Source organism: Cyprinodon tularosa, unplaced genomic scaffold (assembly GCF_016077235.1).
Source record: "Cyprinodon tularosa strain WSP-4 unplaced genomic scaffold, ASM1607723v1 ctg355, whole genome shotgun sequence".
In the NCBI taxonomy this organism is placed as follows: Eukaryota; Metazoa; Chordata; class Actinopteri; order Cyprinodontiformes; family Cyprinodontidae; genus Cyprinodon; species Cyprinodon tularosa.
In genome coordinates this window covers 594510-616867 of record NW_024039069.1, presented here as the reverse complement: position 1 = coordinate 616867, position 22358 = coordinate 594510, and the positions used below count along the sequence as shown (strand labels likewise).

General features: G+C 35.5%; 1 protein-coding gene across 6 annotated transcripts in view; it reads left to right on the top strand.

Moving 5' to 3' along the window:
* The window catches only part of htr4 (5-hydroxytryptamine receptor 4), a 224711-nt gene that overhangs the window by 131312 nt on the left and 71041 nt on the right, over positions 1–22358 (top strand). For all 6 annotated transcript variants that reach the window (XM_038295431.1, XM_038295429.1, XM_038295426.1 and 3 more), the window contains 2 exons: positions 2657–2857; positions 19805–19958. In XM_038295431.1, coding sequence (XP_038151359.1) covers positions 2657–2857; positions 19805–19958 — 355 coding nt within the window. The remainder of the gene's footprint in view (positions 1–2656; positions 2858–19804; positions 19959–22358) is intronic.

Below are 22358 nucleotides of genomic sequence, written 5' to 3'. Positions count from 1 at the left end.
CAAATATTATTTTGTGTAAAAAGAGGATAGTTTATTTTTGCTTCAACAAACCAGAGCACTTCCTTTCCATATTTAGGCCTGCTGTTTTCTCTACATGTTGTGGTGTACTGCAAAAGCCATATCTTATAGCTTTCTTTCAGTAATGGAGCTATTCTTGCTACTCTGAAATAGAGACCAGATTTGTTGATACAATACTGTCAGCAACTTCTCATACATGAGCTGTGGTTTTCTGCAGATCCTCCAGAGTGGCCCTGTAGTATGGGAATCGTTCCACCTGAACTTAATGACAATATTGGTTTTAAATAGACATTTAGTCAGATATGTGGCGGGTAATGTTTGGTTTATTGAAAGAATTTATCTGTCCCTGTGCAAATAGGGTTGGCTGCCATTAAAGCACATATTCCAATATCCCTTCAGAGTGAGGACTGTAAATATGATATACTTCTGCTGAAGCTGCTTGCCAATGTAATTAGCACACAGAACAGTAGTAAGAATCATCATCCATTTTTGTCTGCTTCTCTGCCAGAGAAGGCTGGACCTGTTTGAATCCATATCCAAACTCTACCAGTCTCCTTATTTTCACAGACCTAGAAGGACCCAGTCCAAGTACACTGGGTCCTTGGAGCATGCGGCCGCTGAAATCGAACACACCCTCAGTGTGTCCTCTGTCTCCACCCTCCTTTAAAGCCAATCACGTTTTTTGATTTCCCGATTTAATCTGGACATTTCTGTTGTAGTTTGGCGTGAACAGTGAAAACTAGTCTTTAGGTCTGTTAGAGACATTAGGTGTTAAAAACACAAACATAGTATGCCCTTCTGACGATGATCCAATTATAGATTGAGTGGCATTAATTCATAAAAGATCAACTATTTATAGGGAGCAGGATCTCAGACTGCGTATAGATGTTCTTTATATTCAGAAAGTTATGCTCACTAGTGCTACCGTTTCACCTCACAATCACATACATCAGACCTTATCCATCCTTACATTAGCAGCATTACACAGACTTCCTTAACAGATAGGTAACAGAAATTCATATTGGTGAGAGAAAATTGATATGTATGAAAACAGCAGTCATATTTTTTATTATTTTGCTAAGAAACAAATGTTTCTCAGATATCTTAAATACATTTTCAGTCAAGCTGATAAATACCAAAATAGCCACTTTAAATCTATGAACATTTCTAGGTATCTAAAATGTAATTCCTACTAGTACAATTTAGTGTTTTTTACTGTCTTAAATTAAGTTTATGTGAAGAACAGAGTCTGGATCCAAATATAACCAAGACAGGTCAGTGACATTTGAAAACAGTTTAACAGCTTGTTTGGAGAGTGGGACTAAATCTGAGTGGAGCAGATAGACTGCAGGCAGACAGGCGGGCAGATGTGTGAGGCTTTACCAGTTCGTGATCCAGGAGAGGAAGGCAGACAGTTTTTGCAGGGCTTCTCCGAGTTTGTGTTCCAGACAGATGGAAGCAGGCAGTCCAGCCAGACAGATTCAGGGATCCAGAGGTCCAGAGGCAAAACAGAGAGGATATCCAGGCAGGCAGAGTCAGAACAGGATGAGGCAGGCTCAGTATCAGGAGACGGAACGAGTCAGTAAAAGGGCGGACAACAGATACTTTACAGAGATGCTAGATTATTCTTACTGGGTTGGTGTGAGATAATCTGGCATTTATGACTGGTCTGATGGTGTATATAAGGTGAAGGAAACAGGTGAAGCCGGTGAGAGCTGATTGTGGAACAGGTGGTGAGCAGGTGTATGGAATGAGTGATCAGCCCAGCATCAGTGCCGAAATCATTACAGTTTATGCTGGAAAAAAATGTATTTAGAAAATCAAAGTTCCAACTAGGAATCTTCTTTTTATCTGGAAGAATCCTATTTGGTGATTTAAAAATGGAGCAACTGAGAGAAGAGTGCTTATAATAAATATGGCCTACCATATCAACTTACCCATTTACTACACACATATATATATATATATATATATATATATATATATATATATATATATATATATATATATATATATATATATATATATATATATATATATATATATGATAACTGGCGCCTCTAAACTGTCCTTATGTGAGATGCATGTGTGTGTTCATGGTTGTGTTTCTCTATGTTGCCCTGTAACAGACAGGCGACCTGTCCAGGGTTTTCCCCACCTCTCGCCCATACACTGCCGGAGATAAGCGCCAGCCCCACCGTGACCCTGGCAGATGGATGGAGTGCTTGATTTTTATGGAATAAAAATTTGTTTGTTCAAAACATATTGGTCATTTATATTTTTTCAGTGTGTTGTTTGATTTTGCCTAAAATGTTTTTCTGTTATAACATGTGATTAAAATGTTTAGCTGCCTTCAAAGCAACATAAATATTTGATTTGATTTTGTGTGTCCTTTTTGACCATAAGGCTTCTTGTTTTCTATTACTGTGCATTTGTTTCTATATTAGACACTGGCTTTTTGCGTTTGGTTTCACTCAGCGTAAATAACAACAAAAAGAAATATTCATTTCAATTTCACATATTTGATCAACAGCTCATTTATTGTTGTATGCTGACTGAACCCTAAAAAAAATCAAATTTTTATTGTGTACAAATCTTTTAATGTTTTTTTTTTTATATCTTACTGTCTGTCCAACAGGAAAATAAAGACCAACTATTTCATAGTGTCGCTGGCATTTGCTGACTTGCTTGTGTCAGTGCTCGTGATGCCATTTGGTGCCATTGAGCTGGTCCACCAGCACTGGATCTACGGCGAGACTTTCTGCCTGGTTCGGACGTCGCTGGATGTTCTTCTGACCACCGCATCTATACTGCACCTATGCTGCATCGCTTTAGACAGGTAAAGATATTATCTGCATCATGTATCTAAACTCCAGCAGCTTTATTATTTCTATTGTTACATTCAATCCAATCCTAGCTTCTATTTTTGACTTAAGAGATAAAAGCAAGGAAAATGTTCGATCATCCAACCATCCATCCATCGATCCAACCATGCATGCATCCATCCATCCATCTGTCCATTGCTCTGAGTAACGATCGCCAAATAAAATATTTTGTTCAAAAGTTAAAGAGGACGATGCATTCTGCCTTAACACTATGAAAACATAGCCACAAAAATAACAATGAATGCTGCGCTCATCAGGTTTAAATACGTAAAATTTATGGCATCTGGTAAAATAATATCTGCAATAATCTTTAAAGTGGAAAATATTTTGTATATTTTTTCTGTGTATATATATATATATATATATTCAGTTGGAGATGTCTTATAAAACCCTCTGGACTTAACAGGTTAAATCAGTTGTCAGCTCCTCAGCCTCCTGTCTGATGTTATTACCTTTTTTAGTATCCCTTAAGCAGCTGTTAAAAACTTCATCACCAGCTCCCCACCCCTGGGAAGGACATGGCAAGGAGTTGTGTCAGGGGGCCTGGGACTGAACCTTTTTGAACATTTCCACTTCAGAGGTTTTATGTTATTCTTTTTTTTTGTGATTTGTGATACCTATTTTGCACTTAACAACATTTGGAATCAAGACCTTTGCTTTTTTCTGTATAGATGTACTAATAAACCTTTTGAAGGTAATCTGAAGTTCATTTAAAGCTTAGACCAAGAAATTTTGTTTTCGCATGATGCTTTTATCAACCTTTCTATTAAAACCAGTCATTTATTAACAATACTTATGAAGGAACAGGAGCTTGCCCTGCGATGGACTGGCGACCTGTCCAGGGCGTTCCTCTCGCCCATAGACAGCTCGCGACCCTGCTTGGGATAAGCGTGATGGAAAATGGATGAATGAAACAGGATTTTGTTTTATGATTTTTTTACAGTATATGCCAGTAGCTTACTCTTGTTGCATACAAAGGTTATTTTTCTGAAAAACTACCATAGTCATGCATATTATTTTTTATTTTTATTTTATTTTGCTCAATTCTTTTAGCAAGAAAGCCCCTCTGTTATAGATATTTACAATGACAACAAAAACCTTTGCACATGCATAATTCGTAAATTAATGGGGCTGTGTCAATGGAATTTTAGAATAATGATAAAAAAGATCAAGTGTGAAAGAGTGCAAAGATATGTTTGATTCCAGTCAGTTTTCCATCACAGCTGCCTCTCTAAAAAGAAAATGTAGCTCCAATGTAAATTAATTGCTTCAACTGGCAAGAAGTACTTAAATTGAGTTTATCCAACGTAATTGATTCGAGTTTTCAACTGATACACTTAATAAGTTGGATTAACTTGATTTAATTACAGTAGTTGTTACCATTTGAAGCAGAGTGTAGAATCCATAATATTTAAAATCAGATCCCGGTCTCAGTAACAATGAACTAACGAGGAAATAGCATTTTGATGTGTTAAGTTGAATCCATTCAAATGAAAAGGATATAGCCTGTGACTTTGTTTTATTTACTTAATAGAAATTGTTCATTTGTTGATGCTGGGTCTCTGTTTGCATTTGTTAGGATCAGAAATGTTACTTTTTTCTTGATATGCTGATGGGGAGGATTCACCAAAATGTAGAGATGTTGTAGATCTGTCTAATTAATTAATATCAGTTTTGCAGGAGGATCAGGCTGCAATAGTTAGCTGTGTCCATTGTTGAGATCTAGCTTTCTAATAGTTTTGTGATCTGTGAACAGATGGTGCACACATCTGTTTATGTCTGCTCATCTTCTTGTGCAGGAGTTAAAACACTCTAAGCATGGACGTTTGGTGTATATTACCTTATTTTATGGTGATCGAGTGATTTTTTTTGGGGGGGAGTTTTATATATAGGCCTATAACATGACTATGCCATTTTGAAGAGAATATAAACTTTTAGCCTACCTCCTATATTACTGATTGGCTTAAAAAGCGTCTGACTTCAACATGTTTCTTAGCAGACAGAGGTTAAAACCAGACAAGCAGAAAGGCAAAAACATTCCTTCTAAGAAAACACTGTCTCCGTTTCCTTTCCCCTTAGTAATGTTGAAAGCAAGTAAAACTCACAATTGTGACTGAAAAAACATCGATATAAACAGGAATCTGTTAGTGAGACCTGGTATTGTTTAGATTGTTGTGTTCAGTGAGCAATAAGTCAAATTTCTGACTCTGGCATCTAGTAACCAGTGAGGCCGAACGATATACTTACTCATTTCATTCATCAACTGATTGTGTATGTTTATTTTTTGAACAGCTGGATCTTACACATATACTGTTATGAGTCATAGACCCATAACAATCAGAGACACTAATTCACTTATTCGCAAGGCATTGTTTTTGAACTTGTCCTCCATAAAAAAATACACAGAAACAGAAAGGACAAACGTCCAAACAGCCCTCAGTTGTCTCAGTAGGTTAACCTAAAAAGAGATACTCACACTGACTGATGCATTACCTTGGGCCACAATGTCAGTGTTTGACTGCAATGTAAAAGTGAGTAAAGGCACAATCTAAACGATATCTGATTCAGCCAAACTCTGTCTTTTTGGTAGCTGTGTAATTACCTCTGGGTAATGAATCTTGTCTGTCATCAGGAGATTAAGCCGCAATAGGTTCCTGTTACTGCTTCTGGATAACTGATTAGATTTATTCAACACACATGGTGGTTTCCATAACATAAAAAAGGCAATTAAAGAGGTAACTCAAGTTATGTAAGTAACATAAAACTCACATAACCCAAGATCAGAATGTGTAAGGTACAAGTAGATACTAATGGCAATGTCCCAGAATGTTAATGCCAGAATGTAAGAATGAAAGGAGGATTTAGGATTCAATAGACGCCTTCCACGGTGCTCAGAGACAGTTCATGATAAGTATCCTGGTGTAATTTTACAGGCATAAACTTTTGTCTGGGATTAAGTACTGCAGTTGCAGACATTTAGTTTGAAAAATGGGATAATCAGTACAAGGAACATTATCTTCTTCGTGGGAACCTTCATAACATATATTGTGTTTTGAATACATAGATGTTACATACTTTTTTGTGCATTGCCTTATTCCTTAACTTTACCCAAGTGGGGGGGAAAATTATGTAGTCAGCAACGACAACTTAACAATATGAGAGAGGCCCAAAGTATCAAAGGCTACCATCAGTAATTCACAACACCCAGAGGGACTTATATCCTGCAGTGCCATGTTTGTCCCCCTGCTTAAGCCAGTACATGTTCAGGCTCATCTGACATTTGCCAGAGGCAGTATATTTAGATGATCCAGAATAGGAAATTGAGTAAATCGTTTGGTCAGCTGAAACCAAAATGTAACTTTTCGGCATAAACTCACCTCATTGTGTTTGAAGAGAGAAAAATGCTGAGTTGCATCCCAATTAATCAATTGATGCTGAGTTGCATCAATGTTGTATAACATTGATTTGGATATTACAGACAAAAGCAACAAACGAACTTGGGACTTTTACTAAAGAAGCATAGAGAAGTTAGCGTTTTAAATTCATGAACTGTTCTGTCTCCATAACACTCCACGTAATTGATATTTTTTTTAGTTTGCCTACAATTTAAAGTCGCAATAACTCAATTGTAATAATTTGCCTCAGGATGTGTCATTATCTACAACACTTTACATATAATTCTAAGCATACATTTCAAACATTTGTTTAGCTTAATAGATTTCTTGCTGGAATAATCATTCATCTCATTGAGTAACACATCGCTCCCAGATGTTTTTTTTATTTAGCTGGTGAAGTATGCCAGACCAAAAAAATTGTAAATATTTTTAACAACTTCAGGCAGAATGTGTTGGATCAACCTCATGTTGCTGATGTATTCTTTCAATATAGATATATATATAACAAAAGACCTAGATTTTTATTAATATTTTAAGTCGAAACTATTTAACGTCTTGGTCCAACTTAACCTCCCCTTGAACCTCCAGTATGGACAAACCTGAGTTAATTCAGTTTCTTATCCTACAGCGTATTCAAGACTCACTATAGGACTTTGGCTTGGAGCAAGGTCTTACAGATGCTAATAACACAGCAAAGGCATTTTCTCTGAAAGGCAGCTCTAACCAAAAGGCATAGGCAATAGCAAAACATGTCAACAAAACCACAGGATTACTCTGTGGGAAACACTGAGGTTCAGCTGAGCACTGAAAATTGCTTAAGTTGAGCCTCCATTGATCTCACAGCAAATGGAAACATATCTAATTTCCAAGAATATTTTGTGTGGTTTTGGAGTTGTTTTCCCCCAACATCATGTGGTATATTTTTCTGGTCAGTTTACTAAAATGACCAAATTTATACATGTTAGTGTTATCTTAATGTCCTCTACTTGTAGACTATTTCCCTTATCTATTGCCTCAGACATCAAACCATGATGTTCACTCGTACTTCAATAAATTGAAGCATACCTAGCCAAACAAATTAATCACACAGCACATTGTTGTCATGTTCTTTTGCAGATTTAAATCTATGGGTTACTTTATACCTTTTTAAAGTCCCAATAAAACGTGTCTAAATTTATTTATAATTAGAAATTGCAACTTTTTAAAATAATAATTTTTAATATAATAATAATTATATAGTAATACTCTTAAGATGTTTTGTTTATATTATACTAATATATGGATGTTCCAATTTTTTTCACTTTAAGAACAATGTGTAACCTGAGGCACATTTCAGGCTTTTAGTTTCATACTCTATATAAGGTGTTTATCTTAGTTTAAGAAAACTGCACAAAGTAGTGTCTAACTAGTGTCTTTACACTCCAAAAGATGTAAATATAAGTAAGTACATGTTCTTTAATAATCTTATTGTAAGTGTAAAAATACTAATTGCATTGGCAGATCATCTTATTTACCCTCTCAAATTATTGGGGGAATGTTGGCCTAGTGGTTAGAGCAGTGCGCTTATGCTCGATTACCACAGCCTGCACTCTGGGTCCCTGAGCAAGACCCTTAACCCCTGATTGCGCTGCACAGTGGCAGGCCACTGCTCCCCAAGGGGATGGGTTAAATGCAGATGTGAATTAATATTAATATCAAATCAATGGTGGATATACATTTTTTTAAAGACATTTCTACTTATTTTTGGATAGTTTTTGCAGTGTATTTTAAATCAACCGGGTAACAGTGCTAGAAGGAAGCCTTTAGATTTGTCAAGTCTTGTCTTTTCACTGACTTAGGATATTTTTAGAGGTAATAAGAGATATTTCTAGGTTGGGGAAATACTTTTTTGTTTCTATTGATGCTAACTAATTGATGAAATACTAAGATAGCCTTAAATAATCAAATATTAATTTAAATAATCAAATGCTTTACTCCTAAAAATGCTTTAAGATAAAATACTTTTTCAACAAGGCTGTATAACATCCTGTGGGTTAGTCTGTTATTCTGTAGCTCCGCTGTGTAAATTAAAAGAAAAGGTGGTTTTCCTTCCACAGTCTACATTACAATACGAGATGAAATTCTCTTTATTTATTTATTTTTTGTTGACAACATATTAACCTGAAGGTTAAGAAAGTCTGGATTAAATATTTTCGACTTGAACTAACATGATCATCTTAATGTGTTAATATAGCCAAAGTGATGAAAAATGTTTAGGTCTTGAACAATGATTTCAAGTCAAATTACCTGGTTGTATAATTTTGGCTTTAAATGAAGGGAGGGAAGAAAAAGTGGAATCTGGCCACTGAAGCGAAAACCTGCCATTGATCTATGACAGGGAGACCTACGGCTCACAGATCAAGCCTCTTGACAACTTTCCCCACTTTTCATTTAGCGCTGCCAGCTGCCTGTCGTTTACTAAGAGTTTAAAAAAACAAAACTGTCATCCAGAGGCCTGACCTAAGCTCCCGTTCAAAACTCAGGCTGAAGTAGCACATGTTGGAAGCAAAAACGGTTTTAGTTTAGTCATCTGTAAACTGACCCATTCACTTACAGAAAGATGTAGCATGTGTTTATAGAAGCATTAAAGATTGCAGACTTTAGAACAGCCTGTTTACCATCTGGAGTGTTTATATGTCTGAATGTTTTTTGTCTGTTTTGCAATTGTCATAAGAAGATACTGTTGCAATTATTTTTTTTTCCCGTTTAACTTTATCAGTTGAGGTAAATCAACAAAAAAAAAAAATTACTTTTAACAACTTCACATTTATGGAATAAGGATAAAATATACTTCAACAAAGTCAATGTTTGAAGAAAAAACAACAAGACAAACAAAATACAAACACCCACACACTGCAAACACATATTAGCAATCATCAAAAGCAGTTCCATCAAATTTGATTAGAGGCAACTGTACCAGTGTCTTCACTGTCAAGAAGGGTATCTTGTGGAACTGTCATATTTATTTTGCATTGGCTTATCTTAGCCAAAACTTTATATGCTTTAAAAGTGTTTTTTTTCTTTGTTTTTTTTTCCTAACATAATTAAAGAAAAATTATCTGCATGAAATAATATTGGGCTTAGTGTACAATCTTCACTTTTTACTAATCGTCACTGTTTTCCAGGTCTTTCATAATAAATGGACTAGGGCTACAACTAACAATTATTTTGAAACTCAATTAATCTGTTTATTATTTTTTTGATTAATAAATTGATTAGATAGCCAAAGGTTCCTTAAATAAATTTTTCATGAAATAAACCAGGCTTTCACTTAAGGAGTTCTGGATAGAGCATATTGACAGGCAAAAGCATTTTTTTTATATTAAATGAAAATGTTTCTACATTTTTTTATTTTTTTTATTTTAATATAATTATAATTGCTCCATCAGCTATAGGCATGTTTTAGGATCTCTATACTCCAGTAAACCATTAATTGATTACTAAAGTAGTTAAAAATTATTTCATCGATTGATTAATTACAATCAGATTGTTTAAGCCCTAAAATTGACCCAGATATTTCATTTACTTTGTGAAACCAATTATACAATCTTACAATTCCAACTCTTGATATTATAAATATTCATCCTCTTCAGTTAGATAGATTATAACGGTGCTCTTACAGGGATTGAACTGCATATTGTGCATTACGCCATACATATAACATATATTTAACAGCTGTTTAGGACCACCACACGAAATACTAAAACCACATAATCATCTGCATTCTATACTATACAGTATGATGATATGTATGATAATACTCACTCAAAGGATTTTCGTAAAATATGTAGTGTTAAAATGTTCTGATCTCTTAGAGATTTTGCACATACACAGGTTAAGAATAACAACAGAATCACCTCCTGCCTAACAAGACTTTTATACAACTTTCTATGTTATTGGCAATTGTATTAGTTGTTGCAGCTTAGAAAAAAAAAAAAAAAATGCTGTTTTGTAGAAAAAAAAGAGCCCAAGCAAGACTTTTTCTGGAGCTTCAGTATTTGTGGCCGAGGTCATCATCTCAATTTTGCTGAGAGTTTTAATTTTGATCATAAGGAAGTTAAAAAAAAAAGTGACTTCTGCAGTATCTTTGCCATCAGTGTTATGACTTTCTAATTTTCAACTGAACACTAATGTGGTACCTCCATCTCGCATAACCTATACCATCTTCAATCATACAGACAAATGTTTTCATTTGTTTCTCCATAACAGCATCTAGTTAATGATCTAACAAGAAAAGCAATTAAACATTTTTTAGAGCCTCAGGCGACACCTGGAAATCCAACATGTTTCAGAGATTGACCATCTGTATTATTCTTTTCTCTAAACAAGAACAAAAACATTTTGCTGTCAAATTAGGTATCCACATGACCTTTTTAACCAAGAAGCTTTAAATTGTTTGCACACCTTACAGCCAGTCAAAGGTTGGTGTTAGTCAAAGAAATAAAAATAAAAAAAAAAATCTCTCAAAGTCTGGCTTTGAAACTAGTTTAAATGCCAAATGATAAGCAAAATGAATAAAAAAAAATTATCAAAAGCAGGATTTCTGTTGTGTAACGAGGCTGGAAAAACTGAAAATAAAATAAAACACCAAACAAAACTAAAGCTTCTCCTTTTTTAGTGTTTAGTTCACTGACAACTGAGGTTTCTTTGAAAGTGTGACAAAGAAAACAAAACAGAACACCACTGAAATAGTAAGAGTAAAAAGAATAATAAGCCAGAAGACTGGCACAAAATAAAACGGAACAGCTGTTTTGCTCATAATTTGAGTTGATGATACTGACAAAGCCTGAATAGGAATGAATGGAGGCTGAAAATAACAGAACTGCTGCAAGCAGGATGCTCCAGCATTAAGCCTTGCAGTGAAGTGGCTAACTCCCAGATATTCTGGGTGCAAAACATCACACTTTCATGAAATAAAAAAAATATTTCTTTGAAACCATGGCAATATAATTGATAATCTCATCAGAATCACTTTTCTGTTGTGATGAAGTATAGTTGTAAATACCCCATACAGTATATCTGGCCTATATATTTTTTAAAAACATGGAAGATATTTGCATATGGTTTCAATCATGCAAAGTGAAAGAAACCATACAGATGCATGTTGTGATGTGCATCCTCATACTGAGGATGTAATGGTTAATAAACAAAGAATATTTAGAATTGAATAGAGTTAAATAGAATAAAATAGAAAATAAAATCCCTTTATTGTCCTACAATGGGGAAATTTTTGTTTTTACAGCAGCAGCGGTTATGGTAGTAGTGGTCACACAATTTAGACCTTAGAACAGTGTATTGAAATAACAGATTGGAAAATAAAACAAATAGAGTATTATACAATACAGTGTTTTTGCAATTTAATTCTCTCTATCTGGAGAATTAAAAATAAATAACAGCTGTGGACATTTTTACAGTATTGAATGTGAAAAATTTCAGCAACACCAGAGATGGGGGGGGAATGGGAAAAAAAGAGAGAAACTGTGCAAAAATCAGTATAATATAACAATTTCTTGAGTTTTTTTGGAGCAGTGATGGTTATAAAGTGTTACTGCTGCTGGATGGAAGGATCTGTGATAACGCTCCCTAGTGCATTTAGGGTGCAACAATTTGTCACTGAAGGAGCTTTCTAGTTTAGCATCAGTTTTAAATATGGGGAGGGACACATTATTCCACAGAGATGTTAATTTAGTTAGGCATTGGGCATTTTGCCTAATGCCCAATGCCTAACATTTTCTTTGATCAGTAGAATAACTTGTCAACATACAGTATTTTTAAACCCTTGAACATTTAAAAGAAATTGTTGGTAATAATATTTCCCAAAGTCATTTAAAAAAGTAGCTTCTTAAGCTTACCTGGTGTTATATTTAAACTATTTTTTACAAAGTCACTATAGTGTATATTGGATGTAGGACCTTTAAGACAAGCTAAACTATTCACAGTAGCCACTTGGCACTGCATCATTCTCTACAGTTTCTATTAACCATCAAAAAGTTAAGGAATTATTACAAACCCCATCCCATAATCAGATATGTTTAACTTGTTGATATGCATGGATATTTAACCCCTGATTCTGACTGACTTTGCTAAAATACTTAAATCTCAAATCTAATCATCTAAGCATTATGACCCTGAACTCCATAGTAATGCGAGGTAGTAACGCAGATAATTTAATAGATGTCATTTTGTTTACTTCCGTATGTGAAGATTTACTATGTGGTGATTTTTTTTGTGGATCTGTAGGTAAGTTGCCTTTGCAGAAGTCACATGTGCTGCAGCTGCATGCATATGTAGAACACAGCAGAGCACATTTGGTTTGGCTGGTCTCAGAAACCAGCTCTCAAGTAAATAATGTCAGAATAAAAATGTTAGAAATAAACAGAGCAACATGTTTTGTGGATCAAAGGGAACAATTGGTCATTTAAAGTACCCTTGGTCTCTGCTACTGCTATACAACTCTGCTTTACCTACTCTCATCAAGGCTAATTTGCTAAAGAACACGAATGAGCAGCTCTGTCCACATCCAATTGCTTTTTGTTTACCTACTGTAAGGTGCAGTTTATTTACATACAGTGATCAGGAATTCATGTTTCTCTGTGTTTGTGGACACATATTAACAAAATTCAAGTGATTTGTGTTGCACACACAAAGAAGAGATTCTGTTATTCAGATTATTTGCACATCTACCGTTAAAAAATCGATCTGCAACCTTTCAACACACCTGCTAGGGGAATTCAAAGAGAAAAATGGCCTCTTGACCTTTCTTTTCTTAATGCCATTGCATATGGAGACCACACACAGCACACACAAGTACTCCAAATTACTGATGGCTATGAAATGCCATGCACTGCGAGTAGCTAATGAGTTAGGATCACAGAGGAGGAGGCAGGGAAACATCCACAGTGACTGACGATGGTATAAACTGGATTAGCTTTAATTCTCTTGCAGCAGAGTGTAATGTTCACTCTGCCTCCTAAAAAAAGGCAAAGGTTAAAAAAAATTAACAGCTCAGTCTCTATGGTAAAGAAATGTATGAGCTACACATCCACATATTCAGCTAATAATATCCCAAGCTTAATCAGATATTATTGCATTTTTTCAGCAGAAATTATTGGGTGTGGTTGTACTTAAAAGCAAAATGAATAAGGAACCATGGATATTATTGCTTATCTTTGACCATTATGGCAAATCAACTTTTTTTTCATCCTAGAAGGAAATTTAATTTTCTTCTATTAAATGTTACATTTTTAATTTATCTATTTTGACTGCCAATTCAGAAAACATTATAAGAAAAGCTCAATGTACCCTGTCAAAACAGAATCAAGATTGAAACATATATTAAAGTGTGATTTGCAAGATTTCTTTAGGTTTTTGGGGGTTTTTGTCACATAATTTTTAAGCCAGGGAACCGGAATATTTCCATTCAGGTTTTTTGCTTCATTTTTTTTTTGTAGAAATAAAAAATAAAAAAAAACACTGAGAAAAGTTTTAAAAAAAAATTGGACCAGACTCTGTGTGTGGTTAGATCCTTCTGTGTCTCTTCCATAGTCTTTTACCCCAGAATCAATCACATAGTAATAACATGGAGCTAAACTTGAATTCATTTTATTCTAAGATATGCAAAGAGAGGGTTACAGAGACCAGCACTGAGGCTCATTGCAAATAACAACATGGGCTCAGAATGAACAAAAGACATTGAATCATGAACACAGTACATTTAAAAAAATACTGGGTACACCTATAGGGGTGTACTGTACATTTGCACTTGTTGTTGCATTCTAATTAGCCGCATTGCAGACTAATCCATTATGAAGCCCAATAGAAAGACTTACTGTCTCAGACATATAACTGCTGTTGTGCAATTTCACCAGCATAGTATGAATATATTATTAACCACAACTGGAATTTATAGTTAAACAATATGTAATTAAAATCAAGGGGAAAGCCAAGCAATGATATTTAGTTAAATGATTATAAATGATCATTTGCTCAATTAACAGGGTTTATTAGTGGCCTACCTTTGTAGCTGGATGTTTTAGATTGCCTGTTAAAATCCAAAATGTCTTGAACGTCATTAAACATCAATAAGTTGGTTTGTTAGGGTTAGGGTTAGAATTATTAATCATTAACCACAAAGAAAATATTTGTATGTCTGTTCAAGTTATTTAATCAAAGGAAGTTGTTCCATCTATTTTAGACAACTGTTACTGCTGTATAAATAATAATCAGCTACTGGAATAAAGACAGAATACATGGCAAAATCAGTACACATAAAAGAGTTTAAATGAGTTCTTGAGGTAGAGTATGATAATATTCAATTTATTAGCTCAGCTGTTGTGATACATTGAAGGGCTGTCCATCAGATTAGAAGCATAGATCTCTGGTCTTCACAGTAACTACTTTCTCTCTAAACTTTTTATCTAACACTTAATTCCACTCTAAACTTTCTCGTTGCGTAATTTTTCCTTGCAATTCATTTAAATTTAAAATGTTCATTTATAGGGCAATGTTGGCCTAGTGGTTAGAGCAGTGCGTTTTTGCTCTGAGAAGACTGCAAATACCCAGTTCGTTCCCCACAGCCTGCATTCTGGGTCCCAGAGCAGGACCCTTAACCCCACACTAGTCCCCGGATGCCATACAATGACCCCATTTACACTACGCTCTAAAAACCGACCTGTGCTGACTTTGGACCGAGCTTGGATCAGTTAACCTGCAGAGAGTCAGGCGAAGGAGGCAGCCTTTGGTGAATTTACTTGACAGAGTCAGCTTTTGGGAAGTGGATATGACAATAACATTAGTCTAATCAGGGGCTTGCAGGCAGGAAATGACATACGTTGAGGTTCATCACACTGCTAAGCAGTATCATCACTGTGTGGCACCGTAGGGAAGTCAGTATTCTTATGAATGTCTGCTCATACGCTCTTTGTTATCTGATAAATGAGCCAGAACTCAAATGAGCCGAGCCCTGCTAATGAACTAGTACCAGTTAAACACGGTTTGGTTGTGTCTGGCACGGTCCGGTTCAGTTTTGCGTGCCATTTCTTCTATAATTTCCTTTCTATACAAATGTGTGCCTTTTTTTTTATTTGTTCATTTTTAGTGTATAATACTTTCTTGTTAATTTGTATGCAACCCTAACCTTAAAATATTTGAAATTGAAACGCCTTGCAAAAGATGTATTATGAATTACTATATCCACTTATATTGGAATTTGCTTCCTCCCACAGTCCAAAAACATGACTGTTAGGTTAATTGGCTTCTCTAGATTGTTCTTAGGTGTGAGTGTGTGTGTGAATGGTTGTATGTCCTGTTTGTCTCTGTGTTGCCCTTCGATGGACTGGACCTGTCCAGGGTGGAATCGCCTCTCGCCCATTGACAGCTGGAGATAGGCACCAGCACCCCTTGCGACCCCAATTGGGACAAGCTTGTCAAATAATGGATGGATGGATGGATTGGAATTTGCATTGTCTTAATTTATTTAAAGAGGCCTTACAGTTTTCTAATGAAACACGGAACTGCAGCACACTTCTACTTGTTCTGCTAGTTAACCCTCATACTTAACATCTTGATTATAATGCTTTCATTGTTCTCTAGGTCTGACCTCTTTAACAGAGGTGTTGTCTGCTGATCAAACAATAATCAAACAACTCTATTTAAATATGTGAGAGGTGGAACAACAGTTAAATTTATCAGTAGATTTCAGCGACTAGTAAATTTCAATCTTTAAATGTGACTTTCAATGTGCTTTACATTTGACCTAAAATCTTTGTAAATTGTTGTGTTCTTCAAACTTAAAATAATATTTGTAGTGGATGCCTTATATAAAACCACAGCATAGAAAAGACCAAATTAATTCATGATTCCTTAATGTGCCCCTTACCCAGCTGTGCTCCACCTGCACATTTTTTAACTCATGAGGCACTTCATACCTCCCTCCATCTTTATTTATTATGCTGCAGGAATACACAATACATGCACCAATGTGGATGAATCAGTGCACCCTTACGGTACTGTGCCACACATGTGATGCAGTGGGACATTATTTTTGGCATAGCTGTGATCTTCAAAGGCACACACAAATAGCCTGTTTGCAAACATATGCTTACACATCGAAACATCAGGTCAGAAAGTTGGGTCAGTCTGAGTCATTTGTACGGCTGACATTGTTAGCTCCCTGTGATCCGAGAACAGTTAAGCTGTGGTCTGTTTGCACACACAAAAACCTCTACAAGCAAAGATAAAACAGATTCTTTGCAGTATGAGCTCATCTCATACCCTCTTCTGCATTCTGCATTCATTCTGGGGTTTTTTAAACATTTGTTTTGAATTTAAAGTCTCACGTTGGTACTGCTCCTTTCATATATCCTTTTTTAGCTATCTATTCCGAGACCTTTCTTCAAAGAGTTTGAATGTTTTCCCAATGTATGGGTTTTCTTGGGGTACTGTGGCTCCCTTCCATAGGCCAAAGACAATAATGTAATTAATTAGTTATTTAATTGCTCTTACGTCACCATTCACAGCTGCAGATAACATTACGTGATCTTTATATGTTAGAATTTAAAAATTAGAGATACTTGTTTGATAAAACACAGAACAAAAAAATCATAGCAATAAAGTTGGATTATTTATAGCTCAAGGGTATCTATTATTAGGGAAACAACAGTTCAAGGATAGAGCTTAATATTGCCTACTATTGATATATAGAAATGAGCATAAATGTAACAACTTATTGAGGTTGTTTGGAACAGTGATGTTATAAAGTCTTCCAGCTGCTGGGGGGAAGGATCTGTGATAATATACTTAAGGTCTGTATTTTTCAGTTATTAGTTTATCCAACTTACATTGACACACAACACAAATTATTAATTAAGTCAGACACTCCTGTTATTTATTTTTTATTTTAAATAGTTAAATTACTTTATGTAGTCCTAAACTGTGCTTGTTTACCTATCTGTCAAAGAGCATTAATATTAAACATCCGAACATCAGTTAATGCTTTTTAAACTGTGTTTAAAGGAATAGTACACCCAAAACATGATTAGCCTTCATTTTCTACTCACCCCCATGCTGAACAAAACTCTGGAGTACTTTTTTGATATCTCAAATGCATCTGGAGATCTGGGAGGCTTCTTGCTGTCTGCTGACATTCAAATAATGGAGGTCTATGGTGCCCGAGACAGAAAGGTCCATAAAAGTCCACAAAAACTTGTCAATATTCCTCCATACTGCTCGTCCAATGTAATCCAAGTGTCCTGAGTGGGTAGCATCCATAATTTACTCGAAACGAAGTCATTTAGAACGTTTTAGAGCCTAAACAGTAGTGTGTAGGATTTCCTAATAGCGCCCCCGTGCGCGCTCACGATTCTACGGAAGCCGGCAGACCAAACCAGCGCATTCAGCTCGGCAAAGAACTCATGCTCTTCCTCAACACTGAAGTCCTCAGACATTTTTCTTTTGTTGTTTCTTTCTTAGCACAGGTAAACAGCACATTTCTTCTTCTACGCTTGCATTATTGGCAGAGCAGACGCTGAATGCGCACTTTCTTCCGGTTTGTCTGCCGGCTTCCGTAGAATCGTGAGCGCGCATGGGGGCACTATTAGGAAATCCTATACACTACTGTTTAGGCTCTAAAACGTTCTAAATGACTTCGTTTCGAGTAAATTCTGGATGCTACCCACTCAGGACACTTGGATTACATTGGACGAGCAGTATGGAGGAATATTGACACATTTTTGTGGACTTTTATGGACCTTTCTGTCTCGGTCACCATAGACCTCCATTATTTAAATGTCAGCAGACAGCAAGAAGCCTCCCAGATCTCCAGATGCATTTGAGATATCAAAAAAGTACTCCAGAGTTTTGTTCAGCATGGGGGTGAGTAGAAAATGAAGGCTAATCGTGTTTTGGGTGTACTATTCCTTTAATGTCTCTGCCTGCTAAAAATTATTATCATTATGTTGAGCTAATTTCATTAATGTATTTAAATAAAAGTGCTGTATAAGACAGAGATTCAATTTCAATAAATTAGTTTGACTGTTTTGTTAGGGCATAAAAAATAAAAAGCTTTATGTTTTCCAACAACATGTATGCCAAGAATACAGCAGGAGATAACTGTTGTCAAGGTTTGGTTGAGGTTTTGAGGACCCAAATGCAGAGGCAAGGAGGCAGAGGTGAGTTCTTGTAGTTTTAATGGAGTGTTCACAACAGGTAACAGAGGTAGGAATCCACAGTCCCAACACAAAAATGCAAACAAATTAGAATCATGGAGTTGTCAGGGAAAACATGCACAAGGAGACAGGGAAAGACGGGGAAAGATGAGGAACCAGCACTGAGGAACTGCGCAATGACAGTATTTATGGGAGACTGAACAAAGACAGGACTAATGAGCTGATTGGGAGCAGGTGTGAACAGAGGCTTCTAGAAGGAGCTAGGGAAAAGGAGACCAACACCAGAGGGCAAGCAAAGAAAAACCTAAGAACTCAAATATATCCCGAAAACACCAATATAGCTAGAAAACAAAGAAAAAAATGGATCAACGTCAAACTGAAAGCTCACAGAAAGCTCACAGAAAAAAAGATTCAAACATGTAAGAAAAATTCTGAATCCTCCCACTATGAAATTTCTCCTTTTGTTTAATTCTCAAATTTTTTTGTTTATTTCTACTTATTGATAGTCTGATCTTGCTGGGATCCATCAGTGAAGACCACTGAGTGAATGAAATAGTTTACAGACAAAATTGATCAAACATGTAAATGATAAATGCACTGTAGTAATACAAATACATCAAGCTGCATATTGCTTTATTTTGCCAAGAAAGCTGTAGTGGGAAAAAAGTATTCACCCTAGTTAAATAAACGGAGATCGATGGATTTCACTCAGTCGGCACTTTATTAATATCTCTGCAAAGAGAGAACAGTTCATCATGCTGCCCTTATGGCACAGCATTCTGCCCTGTTCTGCCTGAGCAGCGTTCATTCCCCCTTACTTACAATGGAAAGTATTCAGAGTCAAAACAAATTTCAGACACTTTGGTTAATCAGTAACATGTTATGAATAAACCTTGAGAAAGAATCTAGCTTGTTTTGGGAAGAAGCTATGTCTGGTCTACGTACAAACACACTCATGCAGAGAATTGTGTGGCCTTGCAGGTGAAACAGACTGACTGAAAACTTTTATAGTGTGTAAAAAGGATAAATTAATACATGAAATAAGAGAAATCTAAATTTTCCGAGAATGGAGTGTATTAAAATGGGGAATTTATCAAAATCAGCAGATCAGACAACATAATCTAATGGTGTTTCTTATTACCAACATTCCTTTGATTGAAATGTTGTGCCCCTATAACTGGGATAAAAACCTGTTTGCACCTGTTAGTTTGCTTTCTGCTTTTGATGAACTGAAAACAACTTCTAAATCTTTTGATTTCTTCTGATAACTTCATTTTTCTTCCTTAAAATCTTGTCTCTGCAGGTACTATGCTATTTGCTGCAAGCCCCTGGTCTATCGGAACAAAATGACACCCATGCGAGTGGCTTTAATGATTGGTGGCTGCTGGGTCATCCCCACTTTCATCTCTTTCCTTCCCATCATGCAGGGCTGGAACAGCATCGGCATCGACCAACTGGTGAGTTGCATTAGTTTCAGATGCAGCTAGAAAAAAAACACATTTATGAGTTAAAGTTATCTTTATACATTGAAATATTGTTGAATATGTTCAGAATCTCAGTGGGTGATTTTCACTGCTTAGTGAAAATGACAACAGGAGACAAAGAAATTGCGAGGGGAAAGAAAATCAATAAATAGAGACACACATACAAGAAGTATTTCAAAACAGTATTTGCATAAACGGCTAGTGTGCACATGCAGCTATGAGATAAATTGTTGTCCCATGGAGCTTTGTTTACAAGATTGAAAAAATGCTTCACATGTTGTCATTAAAATTATAAACATGGCAACAACTAAGATACTGACAACATACTGTCTGTTTTTGTTTCTTGACTAAAACCAATGGCAACAGTCCTATTTTATATAAAATAGGACTGCATATTATTTATTTAAAATAATATGCAGAATCTACTGTATGCTATACCTAGTTTTTTTTTTCCAGTTTCCAGACAATGTTTTCAGTTGAAAATGAAAAACTTTAAAGCTTTTCTACAGTTCATTTACAGCAAGGGGACCCATTTTCTCTGTCAATAGCACAATGTGGACACTTTTTCAAAAGCATAATCCTTTGAAAACATCAGCTTACAATGCCACATTGTCAAAAATTAATCATTCTTTTGAGGAAGTCCTGACACATACATAGCTAGAGTGGTCACATAAAAAAAATACAGAAAAGGAACATATAAGCAATAAAACAGTGGATTGCAGAGTACTGACTGTGCTGACTCTTTTTAATATTAAGATCATTGGAAATCAATTGCAAATCGCAGAGCGTTGAACTTTAGGATTTATGTTCACACTTCAAACTGCATCACATAACAGTAGGGTTAACAAAATACTAAAATTTCGAACTCAATACTGTCACTGTAAAAAACTAGATTTTTTTCAATGTATTATTTCTTGAACATAACAACAATAATAGGAAAACCTTACCATATCACACGCTCAACTTAAGTTTTTATAATATGGGTCAAATTAAGTAGAGACAGTGCCTTTTAAGTAAAAAGGAGAAAAATATATGGAGGTCATTTAATTTGAAAAAAAAAAAAAAAAAAACATAGTAAAGTAAACACATGGAATGTTAACTGAGACCTAAAGTTACATAAAGTTATTTCTTGTTTTTTATTTCAGTGGTAAATTTTTACTGAGCATCTGTATATTTCTGTTTTTAATTTTTAATTCTGTCAGTTTTGGTCATGTATGAAACTCTCCTTTAGTAAAACCGCAACTTTAATGTCACTTTAACCTGCAAATCAGATTAATCCTTTATAGCACTCTTGGTTTAGTTTTCCACATTATCTGCTCCTACAGAATCCACCGGGTAAACTAAGAGACAATCAGCAGAACTGTCCAGCAAACTGGGCAAACAACAGCAAGTTCCCCAACAACAAACGTTCGGTTTTAGCTAATCAGGATGTCATGGGCAGTTCTAGTTGAAAGCCAAAAGGGGCCAGTGCTCCTCTAGAACTTGTCCTTGCCACTTTTATGGCCCATGTACTGAAGGAAAAATATTAAATCTATATATGGACCAACTAATTATGTCATATGTTGTAGTTGATTGGTCATTTACACCATTTTAATGTTTGTAGCTTTACTTTATTACTAATTTATAAATGGGGGTATTGAACTTTCGGCTTAAGTTAAATCAAGATAGAATCACAGCTTTCCTCAGCTAAATCAGGGATCTGCAATTTGCACCTTGAGGCTGAAGTGGCTCTTTATCTGCATGGCTTACATAGTGTTATCATTTGATTAATGATTCAATATTGCCCTGTTTCTTTAAGTTCATTCTTTTTGCCTTGTACCTCAATAAAATAACACAACCCCCCACCATCCCCTGGTAAATTTAACCTAAAGCCACCACTGCAGGGTGTAAAAAGGAACAAACATCTTTGCTATCCAAAAATGCACAAAGACCTTCTTGCTGTTCCTATGAAATCCTTCATTCTGACAAGTGTTTTCCTTCTGCACTGCTATGTTTATTTTGGTTGGGCTGTGGGGTCTGAACTTTGTGCTCTCTTTACATCTTCTGGCTTAAACCATTCTGTTGCAATGTAATTGGTTGTTTTCTGTCAGTATTAATAGTCATGGCAAGAGCAGGCCAAGCTGGATAATCATGTTTTTCGTGAGCAAAAATATCAGAGACTTCAGCTCTATTGTTATTTGGATTTATGGGAAAGAAGACATTTCATCAATATCAGATAAAACTGGTTGTACAATAAAATGGTCCTAATATGCTTTATTTGATGATCAGTAAAAGTGGACATTTTACTTTACTCAAAATTAATTTTCTGTTAAAAAAAAAAACAAACAAATTGGAAACTAGTTCCCAGACAAAAGTCAAATCCCTCTGCCTCTT